Here is a 20,278-nt window from a genome sequence, read left to right on the forward strand (position 1 = left end):
CAGCAAGAGGCCCCATTAGTTAAGTGGTGCTTCAGGTTAAGAACAGTTTCAGGTTAAGAATGGACCTCCAGAACGAAGCACCACTTTAGCTAATGGGGCCTCTTGCTGCCCCTGCGCCACCGGAGCACGATTTCTGTTCTCATCCTGAAGCAAAGTTCTTAACCTGAAGCACTATTTCTGGTTTAGCGGAGTGTGTAACCTGAAGCATATGTAACCTGAAGCGTATGTAACCCAAGGTACCACTGTAATGCAAAGAAGGTAAGTCCTTCAATGACTTTTATTTAAATTGTTCTGGCACAAGGTAAACATGATATAATTCACAGAACAAGGTATGTTGAACAGTTATGCAAAACACATGAGGGCAATTATGTGATAATCAGAAAACAAGATGACCGACCAAGTTGGTCATAATGCCTTTCTGAAGCTCCTGAGGACCTTTTTGTGAGCCTGCTTCATTCATTCTCTCTCTCTCTCTCTCTCTGTGTGTGTGTGTGTGTGCGCGTACACATATAGCCCTCATTTTCTTATTCTGGCCACTTTACTAGAACTGGAAGAAGCTTGTAGAGAAACATGCTTTGTAATAAGCTGTCACCCGCTAGCAATTCCTCTTCTGTAAGGGGTTTTCCTGAAAGTGTAAATCAGTGTGAATCAGTTCTGTCATGTGAGAATCACTGTGAACAAGCAGTCCCGAGATTAAACCTCACATCTGCTGCCTCTTCATAGCCATCTCAAAAATCCCCAGCATCATTCTGAAATCACCCTTTATAATGCATCTCATAATTAGAGCACTCCTTACTATGCAATCCAGCCTCTGATCATGGCCTTTTCTGCACATTACATGCATGGTTATGTGCTATTTCTAGATGCCTGGGAAGCAACAGAGGCATAAGGTGATAATGAGCCAGTTCTGGTGCCACCCTTTGCAGCTTCTTCTCTGCAGAAGAGTGTGAGAGAGTATATAATCACATCTTTCCACCTAAAAGCATCTTTGGACTGTCCTTAGTTCATGCACTTGCATTTGATTTCTCCTACTTCCGTAACTCTAATGGTCAAAGGACAAATGATGATGAGTGTGTCATTAGAAACTATACTGGGTTATAAAATTTAACAATAGGCAGCGGGGGTTGGGGTGGGATGATTTTCATCAGGGCTGCAGCATGTGGAGGAGTTTCACTCTTCCCACCATCAAAGCCACAGTGAAAATCAACTACTCCCAAGCTGCTATTAGTCTTAAAGTTCCCAGTGGCACCTATAATTAATAATAGTAGGTGTGGGGTGCAATTTTATTTTTTTCAGAACTGAAGGTGAGGAAGGAACAGTGAAATTTCTTCTCCTGGCTTGCGGCAGTCCAGGGGGGGTGGAAATCGGTGGGGGTGGGCACAGCAATTATTACCTTTTTAAAAAGTTGGTGTGGTTTCTAATGACACATTTAGTTGCAAACAGTCATTTTCTATCTTTCTTCCTCTGGTTTTTTTGTAGAGGAAATACTGTAGCATATAGTGATATCCTGCAGAATCTCAGCAACATCTCCCTGCCCCCACCACAAAGCAGTAAACACAATTAAGAACATTATTTAACAGTTACAAAATTCAAAGGCAAGAATTTTTGCTAATTAATAATTGGAATATTATTTAAATCATTCAACGATCAGAATGTTTTTCACAAATGTAATCCTGTGGGTTCATTAACTTTTCAGCAATGTAGCTTGAGTTTGAGGAATGACTGGCAGGTGCAAGAGGGGAAAGTGCTTGAGGTGGAAGGTTGTAAAATTCTGTGGAACCTCTGGAGGCAATTGCTCATGGTACCCTGTCTGAAAAACACTCCTCTAAAATAGTGACATCATGATACTACATCTGAAACACAGATTGAAACTCTAGAATATTTAAGTGCTGTAGGGTACGAAAGGGAAGCATAAAATATGCCAGGAGGAAATGTCATTTGCTAAGCATGTTATTTGAGGTGCCTTTTTGCTCAATTAAATAAGTGCAGAAATAAAACCACACAGTTTTTGTTATGATTATTTTCTTCTAAAAACACACACAAAAATCCCCTTTAGTCTCTAGAGTAAGAGAGTTTGCATATACCGGTACTCATATTCTGGGATGCCCACAATCACCGCAACGTAACAGAAACTAAATGTGTTCAGCTGTAAAGACTGCTTAAAAACTTCTGAGGAATATATTTTAGCTCACAATTGAACACTGAAACATTAAAAGAGAATAGCAGTTCGTTCAGCTAGAAGGCAAGCAATCCCATGGTCAGCATTATCTAAGAGAAGCGTCATTAACCTGTGTATCAAACAGCGACCCAAAAGCCATTTCAAGTATGTGAAACCCCACCTAAATCTTTGGGACTTCATCAATGTACTTGCACCTTTCTCTTTTAGTGGACGGTATCCCAGAATTGAGCACTATGTTTTATATGACACTTGCCAGTGTATGCAAAGAAACATAACATGTATAGGTACTCTGTATGTGGTGACCTGTAGTGAGAAAGTATGTACCTGCAGGATAAGGAGGAGGAAAACAATAGTTGGGCTTGTGGAACACATGGTGTCCCCACACTAAGTGAGGATGAGCTTGAAAGAAACTCATGTTGATCTCTCCCAGGTGGGGTGGGTCTGGGCTCACCTGGGCTGGAATGACCAGGCAGGAGGGGGTGGACTGGCCAGTACTGAAACACATTTTGCACATCTACTAATTATTGCACTGCATTGTCTAGAGAAGGGGGCAGGTTCATATGCTTAACACAATTTGATCTTAAGAAAAGAAAAGAGCAATATTATCCACCACAACATATATGTCCTGAAAAATAAGCTCACATGAAAGCATGCTACCTATGACACTCAGTAATGGCCGGATTAATAATTCCACCTGATCTCTCACTCTGTATCTGTCTCTCTCCTCACATTTGATCACGGGGGTGGGGGGTGGGGAAAGACTGAAGATTTCTCCTTAGATTCCTCAATATTATTACAATTCACAATGACTGATGAATCGTAAAGTTGTCCCTAACTTAGTACAGTGTGTCATCTGACTGCACCACCACAGATTTCAGGCAACAGCTCATTTATTTAAAACTGTCCCCATGTGAAAAACATGCATGTATGTCAAGAGAAAAAGTGTGCATGCACACAAAAGCTCATACCAAGAACTGACTTAGTTGGTCTTTAAGGTGCTACTGGAAGGAATTTTTTTGTTTTGACTATGGCAGACCAACACGGCTACCTATCTGTAAAGAGAGAAAGTGTGTTAGCTTTCCATATGGGGCATTCTTTTCATGTGAGGACACTTCCAAAATAATGTGAAATGCAAGGTGTGCAATCACCAGAGATGACTGTATCAAGTCAGTAGCAACACAGTAGAATTGGCATTCATTTCAGTGACACTTTTCCAAGATGCAAAAATAGAGTTTTGAAGTCTTCAACTGTCAGCTTACAAATAAGCTGCAACAAAAATCAAAATACCAATGCCAGCACATATTAATTCAAGGATTACATTATTATATGCTATACATTGCATATAGTGAATAAAACCGTATCAAACAATCCTGATTCCACACTGCATAAAATTGTGGGGGGCAGGGGGGGGCAGCAGAGATGCATGTAGTACTTGTACAAGAGAAAAAGGAGAAATCAAACAATTCTGGGTGTGTGGAGAGGACTTAACAGAAACTGTGCTGTGCTCCACAAATAAAGACTAAAAGCTTTTTATCACATCATGCAATTTGTCAGAATTTGTAATCAGGACTGCTGAAAATAGCAGGAAGTCCTAGCTAAATTCTTAGGGCATGCAAGTTCTGCTAATGAATTTGCACATACAACTGAGCCTCCAGTAATCTTAAGGTTTTTGCATATGCCAGATGAAAATTAGCACTAGCTGCAGCCTCTTCAGCAAAATGTCAAAATTAGACATTTTATTTCCACCTAGCTGTTTGGCTACAAGCAATCCGATTTGTGATAAAATGCTCTGCTTAAAGACTAAAATTGCATGTGCTCTCTTTTGTTTATAAAGCTTCTTATTAACACAGGCAGTTTACCCACCATAGCTACATGTTTTATATTGCACATAACCAAAAAGGGAACAGCTGTCAAACTACATAGCCTCTAGTGTCAAAGTATTGCCCACCTTAGTTTATTCTATTCCCCTCTCTTTTATGATGGTAGCCTCTTTACATTTTTGGCATAAAAATTCATATTGGAACCAGGTTGCTACAACTACCTCTTCTTCTTTGTTTCTTAATGGAAAACTGCAGCATCTGAGATTTTGATTAGACCACCACTGTCTCTTGTGCTTACTCCCACATTGATAACACATTGATAACTTCTACCAATCGTGGCCGAGTAAGATTGTCTTCCATGAATATGGTATTAGCGATGTGTCCGTAAGTGACTGTGGAGGCCAATTCTGGATCCACGCATCCTTCCACAGTGGGGACATAGGTTTCCGGGTGGAAGTTGATCACGGTGAGGATTTGCCAAATGCATTGGTGGAGGTAGAGGGGTGCGGGGGGAGCGCACCGCCCCCAGCAGCATGATCTGGGTGGGGTGCCATTGTGGCTGTTCCCCCCACCTGCACTGGGCACCACGCCCCCAGGATGCACGCCACGCCCCTGTGGGCTGCACGCCACACCCCCGGCCCTGCCTGCTCTTCATCCGATGTCAGAGCATGAAGCTCCGCCACTGGCCAAACGTGCCTTCCTCTTAGCTCGATTCTCCCTTTCATCCTGAGTTTGTGCGTCTTCAAAGTCCATGATGCCTTTGGTAGAGGCTATTTTCCAATTGGAGCACTTGCAGGCCAGTGTTTCCCAATTATCCGTGCTTATACTGCATTTCTTATTTTTTTATTTTTTTACTAGCTATGTTGGAACAACCCACATGGGCTTAAATATTCTGTTACTGGTGTAGAAATAATAGTGGGAGAAGCAGCAGCTACACTGGTGAAAGAACACTGAAAATGGAACACCTTCAGATCCAACGCTCATTTTGTCTCCCCATTCTTAACGCTAATTTCACAAAAGGAGTCACTACCAGCAACTGTAAATTTCTTCCTGGTGACTGCATTAGAAGCAGGGTGAGAGGCTATGCATTATCTGTACATTACAAACTAGAGGCTGGTTTTCTCTTATTGTTCTATGGAGGAGAAAAGCCTCATTTCTGAGCTTGCTTCTGGATCATGGACGGATCTAGACTGATTCTATGTGCTTGACCTTGTTTCGTTCTAGGGCTGTTGTTGTGTTTGGACTGTAAACATGCCTGCACCGATGAGAGACTTGAATCTACTGGGAAGCATGACATTATGCACATATATAGAAAACCTAGGTTTCTTATAGAAAAAAAATTCTTTCTTTCTTTACACATTAAATTATTTAGTGTTAAACAAAGCGACCTTTCCTTGCTCCACCTGGAAACAGCACAGGTAGAGGAAAGGCAGAAGCTTCACTCCCTGATGTGGGTGTTGTTGTGGGGTATTCCTATTCTATGGGATGAAATGGAGGTAGGGTCTCACCTGCTCTTCTTAGGTCCCCACACCCTCCCAATCAGTTGTGCTTCCATTCACTGCCCGGTGTTGGAATCTGGTCATCTCTTCCCCCCACCCCTCCGGATCTTCTAGTCCGCTCCTCGCTTTGCTGCCTTGCAGATCTTCCTATGCACCCTCCTTCCTGCAGTCCTGGGACTCCCTTTCACCCAAATGCATGAAGACTGGGTGTGGGAGCTCACCAGATCCAAGAAGAGGTCACCATGCAGAGCTTGGGAGTGACAGGAGTCACTTCACTCCAGCCAGGAAGGAAAAAGCTTTTTGATTTCAATGGTGATACAAGGCCATGGGAAAGACTTTGGGGGTGGAGAGGGGGAGAAAATAGTATTTCCTTTGTAAAATGATTTCTCCTTCCCACATTAATTTCCTCTCCTCTCTAGGAACTGAGTCAGCTTATTTTTAACCCTTGGAAGGCTAGGCTGCAGAGGAGAAAGCTTACACTACACCCATATGTATGGTGGTTTGGCCTAGGGGGCAACTGGTGTGTGGTCTGCAGCAAGGAGGGGTCACTGACATTTGCCTCCCTATAATGAAAATAGAAGGGCTGCATTTCAATCAATGTGAAATGCAAGACTGACTTCTCCTCTGCATCCTCCGCCTATGGCCAATTGACTTAAGGGACGAGCAACCACAAATATCATCTAATGACACTAGCCATTTTGGCTTTTTTTACAAATCACATTTACATGGTGAACAATTCTTCTGCTGATCAACTTCACAAAAACTGAGATATCTCATGTCCTCAAGGTCTGAAGTTGAACCAACTCACGAGGGCTTTTTTTAAAGTTCTGTCTCCTAATCTCCTTTGAACATAGGTTGCATTAAAATGCGCTGCTTATCTGCACTGAAATGAAATCAAAGCAAAACAAAAAAATTCTCTTGATGTGATGTGTCTATATTTAGCAAGAAAATTATTTTATAGGTGTAGTGGGGGTTGAATTCTAATATAATTGCAAATTTTCAACTTCTTTTTAAATAGCACTGGCTATATAATACCACCAGCTATACAGACAATGGAAAAGTGATTATCGAAACCAAATGGTTTTTCTAGATGCATGTTAACAAAATAAAATTATTACACTAAAAGAAGAAAAGAACAGGCCAGCCTCTCAAACTTCTGCCCAGGATTGGTTGTTTCCTGGTGACAGTGTACTGTATTCCAAAATATGAAACACATTTCAGCTTGTTATCCTCAGACACTGCTGCCAAGCTGCAGATGGATCATAAAACACGCAAAACATGCTAAGCCTATGAAAATACCCAAGGCTTGCACAGCAAATATTAACATGACACTGCTATTATTTCCTGATCTAGGTCAAATCTCAGCAGGAAATCTCATTGTCTATTTTTATTCCCTGCTCACTATCTTGAGCTTTACCTTTCTGTTTTCTTGATCAGTACAGCCCTGAAGATTTGTTCCTGGGGAGTCCTCTCATTCTCATTAGTTGGCTGCACAAAGGGATGGACAGCAGCCAAGATGAAACCCTGCTGGTACAATTCTTGCAGCTGAGCAGGAAGATCACGCAAGGAAGAGAGCCTGATTGCTGATGATCCCAGTAGCTCAGCTGGAACCAAAAAGAGAGAGACTGATAAATAAACCTGAATTATATTATGTAAGCGTTATGTTGAGTTTTTAAATATCTACATTCTCTTTAGTAACAAAAAGGCACTTCTGCAAAGTAGCTAAATACATACCTGTTGGGTGCATTTGTTTGTTTATGGTATATATTAATGGCAACTCTAACAGCAATAAGAATAAGTCCGCTATTAGTAGCAGTAATGCTAAGCACAAAAGAAAAAAAGAAAATACTGTTCCCCTAATTTATGGCTCTAGATGTTATTCTGCAAACAATTCTAAAAATCCACACCAGAACTTTCAAAAGTTTCATTTTTTGCAATTTATTAAAAAGGGCCATTTCATACACATCCTGTTACAGGAGGTCCATACATCCAACCTTTAATATTAGACAACACCTGGGATCCCCAATGCTGCAGAATTACAGTATTCTTTTAGCTGTGAACACACTGCTACAAAACCATCTCCCCTGTTCTTCCACCCTGCTTAACCAGTATGTGACCAATTACTTGATTCACATCTCCAATATCCAAGGCCTTCTCCACAAATAAATTTACTATAGTTTAAACCTCCCTCCCAAAAGGTGCAATGGCTAAGGACTGTGGCCAGAGTAGATGAATTTCACATCTCCAACAGCTATCAGCCAGGATACTTAAATGCTTAAATTACATTTCATTTGGTGCATTTCTAACCTGCCCTTCATCATAACTGACCTTTAAAGCTATAATCTTTGCATCTCCAGATTTCTTAAACAAAGTTGTTTTAATCGCCCTACCAACTTAAGTAAATGTTACTCATAAACTAAGAAGACACCTAAAGCAGCAAAAGCTACAGCTGCAAAGTTTTAGTAAAACAAAGGTTTTAAATACTAAATTCCCCTCATATTCCTTAACAATGTTTGTATTTCAGATTACAATGCAATTATTATTTGGGGAAATGCAGTGTACAATGGGCAAAGCCAATTTCTGGATTTCTGTGTAAACAACAAAACAGTCCCCGAGAGTCCAGAGGCCAGAAGAGCTTCCAATCTAAAGGTGATTCATCAAATACTCCAGTCTGCATTCACACACTCACACTCACACACACACAATCCGTCACCATGTTGATTCCATTTCTCAGTGTTTGCCTCTTTAATTTCCTTCCTACTCGTACTGCTACAGATCGTGATCTTGAGGGAGTTTCAGTGTACCTAGCTACTATTCAACATCAACAAGAATAAGAGCTTACGAAAGGTATGAAGGTTCTTGAAGCAAGCTCTTCTTCTATGTAAAACCCTGAGGAATACAGTCTGTATGAAAGACAGTAGGCTCTTTAAAAAGTATTTTTCTCTCTCCTGCATTTCCCATAAGAATGTATGGCTCTCTCTTTCTGAATAATAAAAGAAGTTATAATAAAAACTAATACATATTCAGAACTAATAATAAGAGGCATAATTTAAATAATAATAGGATAGGTAGCTGCTGCCCTATACTCCTGCCACAGTTTCTCTTAACCTGCAAAAACCATATTCCAGGAATATACAATGGAGCTTCTGATTGAGGAGCACAGGACACAACATCATTATTTCTTTAAATAGAGAGGGGAAAACTGAAGAAATGCATATACTGAAGAATAATACAACTCACAGTTCTGTCACAGCATACAAATGAAGTGAAATTCATAACAAAATCCACTAAGTTATGGAATGCATGTGCTGTAAGATATAAGTAACCAAGCTGCCTGTCAAAACAGACTGACCCTGTGCCAAGCATACAAAACAAATTCGGAGGTGGGTGTTGAAAACTTTAATTGCTTTTTTATTTTATTTTTATTCTTTTAAAAAACAATCTTTCTTCCTTTTTTAGCACTCTGCTCAGGATTTTATTCAATTGTGTCTTTGTCTTAGTGGAAAGCATTCTGTTCATGCAAGGTGTGGCACCCAATTTTCACAGGCCTGTTCTTCCTATTCAACACCCCCCCCCCCAAAAAAAAAAACCCACAACCCTGCTTCTGACAGGGGGTGGCGGCTCTGAAACAGAGAACTGTAGATAGGCACAATCAGCAGAAGATAGGTTTTCTCTCTGATGATACAGTAGTACACCCAACTGTTGGCACCATTGATTACCTAAAGTCAATAGAAGTGTTAGCCATAACTGCTAGGCCTAAACACTGCATTAAGGATACATGGGCTGTATCACAGAATCACAGGTATCATCCCATCTCAGCTCCCCCATGTCTAGTTTTCTAGGAGTAAAATAATTAAACCCTGTTTCTGAACTTGGGCAGTCTATGCACAGCCAACCGAAAGGACGGGTGAGTCAAGCAAGGCAGGAGAGAGTCTCTTGTCAGTTACAGTCATTTCATGCCCTTTTCATAACCCTGGGCTGGTGAAGGAGGGTCTGACCAGTATTCATCAAGGTATTTGTCAAGAACTGATACATGAGTAGGTTAGACTGGACTCTGCGGAAGCACATGGCCAACATACACTTTGCTTCAGTCCAGGACAATTCAACCATCTGTTTTAGGTTGTGGCTTGGATTCAAACTCTTCTCCAGTAAATGGCCGCTTACCCAGTCCTGGGGAGGACGATTGTTGTGGCCCGTTGCGGCAGGCCCCAGGCCCAGGGAGGCATCACTGGACTGGGTGGAATCCTTTTAGCCTAATATCAGGTGGGGGTAAAGTGGTGCATCACACCCACCTCAAAAACAGGTGTGATCACAGGGTACCACAGTAAAGGTGTATATTGGAAGGCTCTATTCAAAAGCCAAGGCAATTTTGCACATCCAGGTCCCAAACTCTACACACAGCACCACAATGGTTCACACTCTGAGAAACTTGTCTTTTCATGATGAAGATGTAGAAATATAACCTTGGGGTCAGAGGGAGAACAGGTAACTGGAAGTTTCTAAATAATATCGTTTTCTATGTACCTAGCTATGCTGCATTACTAAAAATGGTCAGAGTTTGAGAACATCTGCAGGAAACACAACCAGCTGTTCAGTGTTCACACAAATATGCCACAGCCTTCCTCTGTCATATCCCTAAAATTTCATATGTATCGCTCAAGACATAAAAGAGGCAATGCTCCTCTCCTGATTGCCCTCAAACACTAGCAAATATTCTGTATTGATAAATAACAGAGCAAGGGTATAAAACCATGTATGTGAAACTTTCCCCTTGTAAACTGAATACCTCCTAAGAACTAGTTCTAACTAGTCCCTAAACCAAAAATGAATTATATGCAGGCAGGATTCCAAATTCACTGCCCAAGGTCACACATCACACTAAGTCAAACCATGGCTTAGCACAAATGTGTGGGCTCCAGAAAAGAAGACTGTGCCCACTGAACTCCTCCCCAGTCATTGTGCTATGCCGAGTTAAGCCATGGTTTAGCTTAGCATGTCATCTGAACCTGGACTTGTGGTTTAACTCTTCTAGGCAAACCATAAACCACAGGACAAACCTTGGCTACAAGTCATGGTTTGTCTGGAGAGAACTAAACCACAAGCCCAGATTCAGACAACATACTATAGCACAGAACATCAGGAAAGCAGCCAGAGAGGAACAATGCAGCAATTATCTTCTCTCTCTAGTTGCCTGTCCATTTACTTGTCCAAACTAAGTCATGGTTTGACTCAGGGTTACTTGCGAACTGGAAAAATATCTACAATGAGTAACTAAATGAACTTTATCATACTCATTACTCTATGCCTTCCTGGGATACAGATAAATGTATTAGAAATGGCATCACAGCAAAATAAGCAATATTCTAAAAGGCTATCATGCTGAAGAGCATATCAACCTCCTCAGACTAAGCCCCAGTCCTAAGCATCATGATCCAAAATGAACAGTCCTTATGTTTACAGTTACCACCCCTACCCCTCCATATACAGCCTGATTCACACATAACCTTAAACTATTGTTTTTTTAAAACTATGGTTTAGTGTTATGTGTGAACCCAGCCCAGCAGCTTAATTATAGTTTGCTTCCTGTCAATAAATCACAATATGAAGTTATGGCTAGTTGCTGGCTTACAACCTTGGTTTAGCTATGTCTTGGTGTTACATGTGAACCAAGTATGCCTCCTTAGCCACAAGTTTCTTTGACCAGATCAGATGCTTACCAAACTACAGACATGAGCCAAGCGGGAAATATATGGAGAAATAAGCCATGGTTTGTATGACTATCTGTGGGTTAACTCATGGTTTGCTAAATAAACAGTGACTTGGTATTTTGTACAAACCAGGCCATAAAGAACTCACCCTCTTTTTTTCAGGCATACATTGTTGACATCTATTGACTGCAAGATCAGCACTACTTTTCAAAACTTGCTTTGTCAGTTGAGGATCAAACCATGACAAGTAATCAGATCAGTTTCTAGGCTGGAATAATAAGGCAGGGATAGCATTGTTCCTAAATAATAAATAGCATTGCTATTTAGTATGCTCAATAAAACTTGCAATCTACTTTTAATCTTATCTAGCGTGGCACAGCCTGTCTCCCAGTTTCACTCACAGATACATTTACTGTGAGTTATCGTGTCCAGGGAGCACTGAAAAATAAAGCCATTAACAATTCCTGAAACAACCACTACTACATTGATTGACGTACTAAATTAATGAGTCTGGATCTACCTAAAATCTATGTCTGCTGTGCTGCATGAATGAAGGTATCCTAAACAGGAATACTATGAAATAAACCTAAATGGTAGTCTTTTTTAAAAAAAACCAACAACAACAAACAAGAGATAGGGAGTAAGAACAAAAAGGTTTAAGAACCTATAGGCACACAAAACCTCAGAGACATTGACTGAGACTAGGATCCAGGGAAGAAAAAAAGGCAAGTAAATATTTCATGCTTTTTTTCTTGATATACTATGTTAAGTGACATTCCCAGTTTCTCTTTTAACTTTGAAGGAGCATAATAAATAACACCATTAAACAAATCAGTATTAAATATTCAAGACAAATCTGGAATTTCCACAAAGATGAATTCCTCGTGCTTACTTTTATTATAATATCTAAAACTTTAGAGAGAATAAACAGGGTACTAGAAAAGCATGAACTGCAAATTAGGCAGCACATATATTTTTGCCTCTTCATTTTGTGAATGTATTAGAAGAGTCATCACTAGTAATGTTCAGGAACATTATTACCCAAACGTGTAATAATTAGGTAAGACAGTTCAAGACATTAGAAAAAATGTGTATCTCAGCAGTATAAGATTTGGCTTACACAAGTGTATAATATCAACATAAATTATTTTCCTCCTTGCCTTTGTTCTCATTTCTTACTAGTTGAGTAGTTGTATTGGGGATAGAGAGATTTCCCTAAAGTATATTTAAATAATATGAGCACACACTGGCTAGGAAGATGGTTTATGGCTTTTCTCATGGGACAAAACAGTGATCAACCAAAGCCCCTAAACTGCACTATGCCCAGTTTACAGGCCTGCTTTTTCAGTTTATTATATGTTTCAGCAAATACCATGGAATATCAGCTAATGCAGCAACTATGACAAATACTTTTAGCAGTCACCAGCAGATGCTTAACAAAAACTATCCAGAAAAGAAGCTGAGCCAGAATCTGAAATAAAGGCAAAGTTCTGATAGACCAGGAGACGACTGAGCTCAAAGAACAAGAAAGATGAATATCTCACCACACAAATATATTCCATCTCCTACCAATAATGTAGAGGGCATTATTTTACAACTACATACAGTGGTACCTCAGGTTACATATGCTTCAGGTTACAGACTATGCTAACCAAGAAATAGCACCTTGGGTTAAGAACTTTGCTTCAGGATGAGAACAGAAATCGTGTTCCGGCGGCACCAGGAGGCCCCATTAGCTAAAGTGGTGCTTCAGGTTAAGAATGGACCTCCAGAACGAATTAAGTACTTAACCTGAGGTACCACTGTATTATAAGCAGAAATAAACACATCCAAGTTGGTATAGAATTTCCTTAATACAGTGGCAGCGCTCACATATGTTAAGCCATGGCTTGTTTTAAACATTGTTAGTTCAGCAAACCGTGAGCCATGTGAGATATCATCTCACATATGAGTAAACAAGCCATGGCTTGTTCCTCCAAAGCTGTTTGTTTTCCAGCTTGAATGGGGCAGGGTAACCAAACAATTCACAGTTAAGAACAAACCCAGTTGGACTCTGACCCACTGCAAGACACAGTTAAAATAAACCATGGTTTATATGACAGCAAGTCATGATCAGCTTCCTGGGCTGGATTAACTCAAACGATAGTTATCCCAAACCAGGGATGTCCAACAGGTCCAAAAAAAAGCTTTGAGTCTTCCTCCCCACAAAAAGCTCAACAACTATGGTCAATACAATGGATAGATCATTGCCAGTTTTTTAAAAAATTGGAGGAGATCGCAGTCTCTTGGAAGTTGAACATCCCTGTTCTAAACAAAGTTTAGTGTTACATGTGAACTGTAGGCAAGCAAAGCAAGGCCTATGAGCAGCTTCTTGGCCCATAAGGCTTCTGCCCCTGGCGTATGCAAATACAATAAAAAGTACCACCAAAATCAAATTCCTTCCAATTACCAGACTGTACATACCTTAGAAGGATGCAGGTATAAGGGAAGCAACAATGGCAAATGGAACAGCACCAAAAGAAAAAAAGTAATCCCAGAAGACCAGCAGTAAAAAAGAAAAGGGAAACAGGCCAAATACTAAAATGCAATCTGTACAGCTTGGAAATAGGAAAATATCTGACCCTTTCGAACCCTTTTATCAACTTCAGTAATGCCCAACTACAATAAAATTTAACTAGTCAATTATATAATTATATATGCACATTTGGAATACGTGGATGAAAAAGAGAAGACCTGTCCATATTTCATTCAAATATTCACCTCTGCAGATAGAACTGGATATAAATTGTCAAGAAAAAGCTGTGAACTGAACATTCCTTGTCAGCAGTTCATGCAAAGTGATACAAGGAAAACTTACTAGAGACAGCAACTGTACATTTCTAAAGATCAGATGTAGCTTTTCTTGAGAAAAGGAATAGCTTTAAAAGGGGAAGAAATGCTCTCATTAGCTTCTGATTTCAGCCACAGCTCTTGATCAATGTGCAGAAGTTTGACAGGTGTTCTAAGCGACAAACTTCTCACCAGCTTCTCATAAACATTCATTGCACAAAGAGCTTCATATCAACCGAGGGGGGAGCTTTCACATGTTGCAAGATACATAAAAAATTAAAGATTTCAGTGCTGTGAGGAGTCCTACAGATGCCACATATTTCCAAATGAAATGATAAAAGGAGTTAATCTGAAAGAGAATAAACTATGAGGCTTACAAATTAAGTTGATAGAGTTTGGGGAAGTTAATGGATGAGATAGATGCTAATAAAATATAAATAGGCATCAGCCTGCTGCTGTTACGCTTTGCTGGCTGAGCTCTGCATCAGTGCTCTCACTTAAAAATTGTTCCATGACACAAGAACTGACAAAGGGTGCTAAATCGTATGAATTAATTTGCCACCAACCATTGTACTGTTTATTAAAATGCAAAACAAATTAACATCTACTTGCGTCCTAGATCTCAAAACTAAAGAGAGAAAAGAGAATGGCACAATAAGTGGTCTCTTGTTAAGCCGCTGTTGTGTAAAGTTTGGAACTGTGTCAGAGTAATTTTATTATTTTTATTTTTTGGATTTTGTATTGTGTTATTTATTTTGGAAAGCTCGGCTCAGAAGCAGCATCTGTCTTTCTCTGTAGTCTTGCCTCTTTTTTAGCCAGCTGGGTTGACTGCCTTGATGAAGCTTTTCAAATGATCAAATGACTAAAATTAAAACATATTCTGCAAGATTATTTTCATTGTTCTTCACCACATGTTCACTGAATAAAATACTTCGTAATTGTCTGACTTTTTGTTATCAAGCTGCACTCCTTGCACTTCCTGTCAGTTTTGTTATAGCAAATTTGGTGAGCACAGAGGAAAGGAGTGAGTGGGCGAGTAGATAAGAAAGTATTTGGTACCACACAGTCTTCAGAAGCAATTGCCCATGTACTTGAAAGAAATGTTCCTTTACAAGTTAGCCTATTACTCAGAAATTACAATATTTTAGAATTAAAAATTTTTTTTTAAGTGTATTTGCCTTTCATTAGTAGCACTCCATAAAATAAGACAGTCACATACAGCACAAAACACCATCAGAGCCAGATGACAACATATCCCATTAGAAAAGACAAAAGGATAATTACTTTATTTATGAATAGACAGTAATGGTTAGAGTACCAAAATTAGTTGTCACATTAAAAAAATTGAAGGCATTTACTGCTCAGTAGAAAGATCAGTTTATCAATATGTAATAAAGATTTATAGATGCTGCCTGAAAACTGAAAAGATTATCTATTCTTCCCTATCATTTTATATTCTTCAAGCTACAGGTCTAATTATAGACCCTTGGCCACCTGTTGCATGCAACTGTAGTTTTATTTTTTGTTACAGGGAAAATTTACACTGGCACATGCAGACTGAGCAGTCTGTCATATTCTGTGTTTCCTCTCTGCATAACACCAAAGTGTGCTTCCACTTTGGCTAACACCAAAGGGGAAAGTTGTGCATTTTGAAAGAAAAGTCACGGTGTCTGTTAAGAAACTCCCATCTTTTATAGACAAGCCTTTTCTCCCTTACGACAAATCCTCCCCTGAGATGTGCAACGTTGCACACATACCTGGACATGATCTTAATAAAACAAGTATTTGATTTTAACCCTCACCTTAAAAAAAGAAAGAAGTATTGATCTGCTATTTGGGTTGTGTAGATCTCTTTAAAGTCCAGCCCATTAATCCATGATTTCCATTTTCAACATTAAAAATTGATATATTGCAAAAACTTTGCACAAATATTTCAAACAGCTGACTGCCCCCACAGCAACCCTAGTGACTTCGGAGGGTTCAGCATGGTTGCTTTACCAGCTATGAAATCCCTTTCTGCTACTCTCCAGTTTCCTATTCCAATAGCTGCTGATCATGTGACAGATGCAAGTTATGATTTAAAATAAACAGTGATGTTTATTTTAGCTACTAGGCCACTTCCTCTGTATTATCAAGAACTTAAAAGTACTACAAAGACCAAATTTAGGGCCTTATCATAACGAAACCTCACAGCTCCAGCATGCTGCCTACTATAATTTTAAAGAAATGTGGTATCATAAACTATGCTTTGCCCGTTATAAAATCACAATATGGCTCTTATTGTCATAGTTTATCATAGCACAATATCAGGCTCATAAAAAAGCAAACACCCCTACAATAATTACTCTAAAGGATATGCTGACCCTTTTTTAGTTCTGCCTGTATTTCACTCAGTCTACTCTAGGCAATAATGCAGAAAAAGAGGAGTTCATACTGTTTAATTTAATCAAATTGCAATGTTGAAGTCCTTTACTTTATACAACTAGCATTACTTGCTCAAAATAGCAGTTGAGAAAACAAATGTAAGGGATTAAGGGAGCTATAGGTTGAGAGAAACGAGACATTAAAAAAGCTACAACTGGGCCTCAACTAGGGCCTGCACCCCTGCTCACTTCACTCTCAAAAGCTACCCCCTCCCCCTTAAACCTCACCAAATTTCTGCTCACTGGGCTGGGCTGCCTAACCGCAACCATGTGAACTGCAGTGTGATGACATCCTTAGGAAAATATGTATTCAGAGAGAAATGAGACACGATTTCAGCATAATGCACTAAGTACAGAAAGCAAGAATGAAGGTCTATGCAGGTCTGTGCAGAAATAAGCCTTACTGAATCTAATAGGGCTTATTCCTGATAAAGTGTGCAAAGGATTCCAGGCTAAATCATCACAAGTTGCAAGAGAAACTGTTGCCGAAAAAGAAACTTTTTTTCAGACAAAGCTACATGTTCAGCTGTATACAAACCAGCCCACCATCTTTATAAACAATTCATAAAATTCTGTGTTCAAACTGGCCTCTAGAACAAATATACAGTGGTGCCTCGCAAGACGAAAAGAATCCGTTCCGCGAGTCTCTTCGTCTAGCGGTTTTTTCGTCTTGCGAAGCAAGCCCATTGACGGCTTAGCGGCTTAGCGCTATTAGCGGCTTAGCGGCTTTTAGCGGCTTATTGGCTTAGCGGATAAGCGGCTTAGAAAAAGGGGGGGAAGGGGGGGAAACCCGCAGGAACTCGCAAGACATTTTCGTCTTGCGAAGCAAGCCCATAGGAAATTCGTTTTGCGAAGCACCTCCAAAATGGAAAACTCTTTCGTCTAGCGAGTTTTCCGTCTTGCGAGGCATTCGTCTTGCGGGGCACCACTGTATCTGTGAAAAGGGAGGTCTGTTTCCAAGGGGATGATCTCTGGATGAATGAAGTCCTTCTCCATGAGTATGCCTAATGATATAATTGAGGCTACTTGTAAATCATCGTCTCAACAACTGCATTCTCCAATATAGTTTGTCACTTTATGCTTCTCCCTTCATAATTCCTGTTGATTTCCCTTACCTCCCTTACCATTTTTGAAAGCCTACTCAACTACACACACGAAACATTCGAAATTGTAAATACTTTTACTTGAGATTGTACCAGAGATATGGAAAATGGAAAACGAGGATCAAACTCCCCCTAAGATTGGCCAGGGGTGCTGACACACCACCCGCCCTGATGATCAGGCAACAACAAAAAAGGAGACAGATACTATAGTCAAGGCTAATCGACAAAGAGAGAGGTGCAGCCTATTTTCCAGGGCCTAGAAGCCAACTGCACCATCTTGCTTGCTGTGCACTGGCAACAGAATTTTGCTGTGGAGAGAGGAGCCAAGCCGAACTGAGAAAAAGGTGAGAAGACAGAGCTGAGACTGATAATGAACACTGGACAGTGAGGTTTTAGTTTCTCTTCCCTGACAAAATATATATATATAATTGTGTCTTCTCAGTACAGGTGCCCTGTTTTCACTAGGCCCTTGAATAAACAGGAGACTTGCCAGCAGCAACCAAAGCAGTATCCAGGTCCATTATAAGCTCAGAGGTCAAGCAAGCAGAGGCCACAACAAAGGTCAGGTGAGAGGCAAAGTCAGAGCAGTCTGTGGCCAGGTTTGGAAGAGGCAGGAGTTCCGATAGCGGGCACGGCACAGAACTAGCACATACAGTGGATGCTCGGGTTGCGAACGTGATCCATGCAGGAAGCATGTCCGCAACCCGCAGCGCTGTGTCTGCGCCCGCGCGGGTTGTGATTTGGCACTTCTGCGCATGCGCCAAAACCCGGAGGTAACCCATTCCGGTACTTCTGGGTTCGGTGCGGTGCACAACCCGAAATCACGCAACCCGAAGCGTCTGTAACCCGAGGTATGACTGTAGATGTTGTTCCAACAACTCTCCAAGCCTAGGCAGGGTTTTTTTATTTGCAGCTGGACACAAAATATAACAACAACAACAACGATTTATTTGTACCCCGCCCATCTGGCTGGGTTTCCCCAGCCCCTCTGGGCGGCTTCCAACAGAGATTAAAAATACATTAAAACATCAGTCATTAAAAACTTCCCAAATATGCATTTGTAAAGCTGATAATGTGCAGTTGGAAAAAAGTGGGGCAAGACACGTTACATGTAAGTGTTTAAAAATCACTTTAATGACAGGCAATGTCAGTGACAGTATGTACACAAATGGCATAAGGGTAGAATGTGCTCAGTTTCCATACTTAAACCCAGCGCTTTTTTTCTTTAAAAAAACGGGTACTCCCATTTTCCTACCGATATTGAAATACTGCCCCTCAGTGAAGCCAAACTTAGTTTCACAAAATGTTTAGGAGTATGCACCCCAGAGAAAAAATCACTGCTTAAACCACCCAAACCATATTAAAACACCTTCTTTTTGGCCTCCTCTACTTCATCTTTGTCTTTGGGCAAGTAAATCTTTGTCACATCCTCTTAAAGTACTTTTGTGCCTTAGGCCCATCTCACACCCTGTGTTCCTCTTCCTACAACCAATGCAAAACATCTGGTTTGCCAAGATGATATGGGCAGGGGTAGATAAGAATGTCACTGATAGTAGACTACACAGATTAGTTCAGGAAAAAACGACTTTAAGAACTGCAGATCAATGTTGTAAACCAGACAAGACATCTGGTGATGTAAGGCAAAGTAAAATGAGAAATTAATTTCATGATGTTCAAACTAAAGTGAATTGGACAGGGTAAGTATAAGTAAATAGGGGATAACCCCAAAGACTGACAATAGAAATAGAAACAAAAGGTTAAGAAAAAGAGGAGCAATGTACAGTTGTACCTTGGAAGTCAAATGGAATCCATTCTGGAAGTCTGTTTGACTTCCAAAACATTCGGAAACCAAAGCACGTCTTCTGATTGGCTGCAGGAAGATCCTGCAGCCAGTCAGAAGCTGCAGAAGCCGCACCAGATGTTCGGTGTTCGAAAACCAGAACACTCACTTCCGGGTTTCAATCGTTTGGGAGCCAATTTGTTTGGGAGCCAAGGCATTCGGGATCCAAGGTATGACTGTACAGGAAAATGCCTGCTTAACCAGCTACTTCTTCCATCCAATTTTTCTTCACTCTCCTTTCTCACCAAAGCTCCTTACCCTATATCCCAAGTCTTTACTCAGGGTCTTCTTGCCCTCTGGAAAGGTTTTTCAGAGTGGACAGAGAGCTGCTGGGGAAGAGATAAGATGGAGAGTGTCTCTTGCATATGCATACAGTACTTACTTGACAACCCCATGACTATTTGCTGAATATTATTTGTTAAAACCATGCAGCCTATAAGAATTAGCAAATGAGCCAAGTATAGAACACCCGACTGAAGAAAAGCTGTATTGCTCAGCCAATCAAAAGCAATTACATTTTTTTCCTGGCAAATCTGTAACTGACAGTCACTAAAGGTTTTTTTTTTCTTCCATGAAAATAATTTCCTCAGCACTTGGTGGTTTACATTAAATCTTAGTCAAAAAGACAAGATTCCCCATCTTCTCTCAGTAGGGAAGCTGTCACCACTTGGTGTAAAAGATTTTAACCATCTGTCTATCATGCAACAGTTGCGTGGGTGTTCCTAAATTCCAAGTATTACAACATGGTCCATTAAAATGAACATATTGGCCATTATGTCTGTATCTTAATTTGAAAATTCACCTAATGTAGTTTTAAAAAACAAAGCAAATGTCCAATTTATTTATACGCCTCTACAGCAATACAGAAATGTGTGTG

The 20,278-nt window shown here is 40.3% G+C and overlaps 1 protein-coding gene across 4 annotated transcripts in view; it reads right to left on the reverse strand.

The window, feature by feature from the left end:
- RFTN1 (raftlin, lipid raft linker 1) overlaps nt 1-20,278 on the reverse strand; it is a 105,350-nt gene that overhangs the window by 63,706 nt on the left and 21,366 nt on the right. For all 4 annotated transcript variants that reach the window (XM_079948009.1, XM_079948008.1, XM_079948011.1 and 1 more), the window contains exon 3: nt 6,916-7,102. In XM_079948009.1, coding sequence (XP_079804135.1) covers nt 6,916-7,102 — 187 coding nt within the window. The remainder of the gene's footprint in view (nt 1-6,915; nt 7,103-20,278) is intronic.

The sequence above is a fragment of the Podarcis cretensis genome (genome assembly GCF_951804945.1).
Source record: "Podarcis cretensis genome assembly, chromosome: 12".
NCBI classification, from domain to species: domain Eukaryota; kingdom Metazoa; phylum Chordata; class Lepidosauria; order Squamata; family Lacertidae; genus Podarcis; species Podarcis cretensis.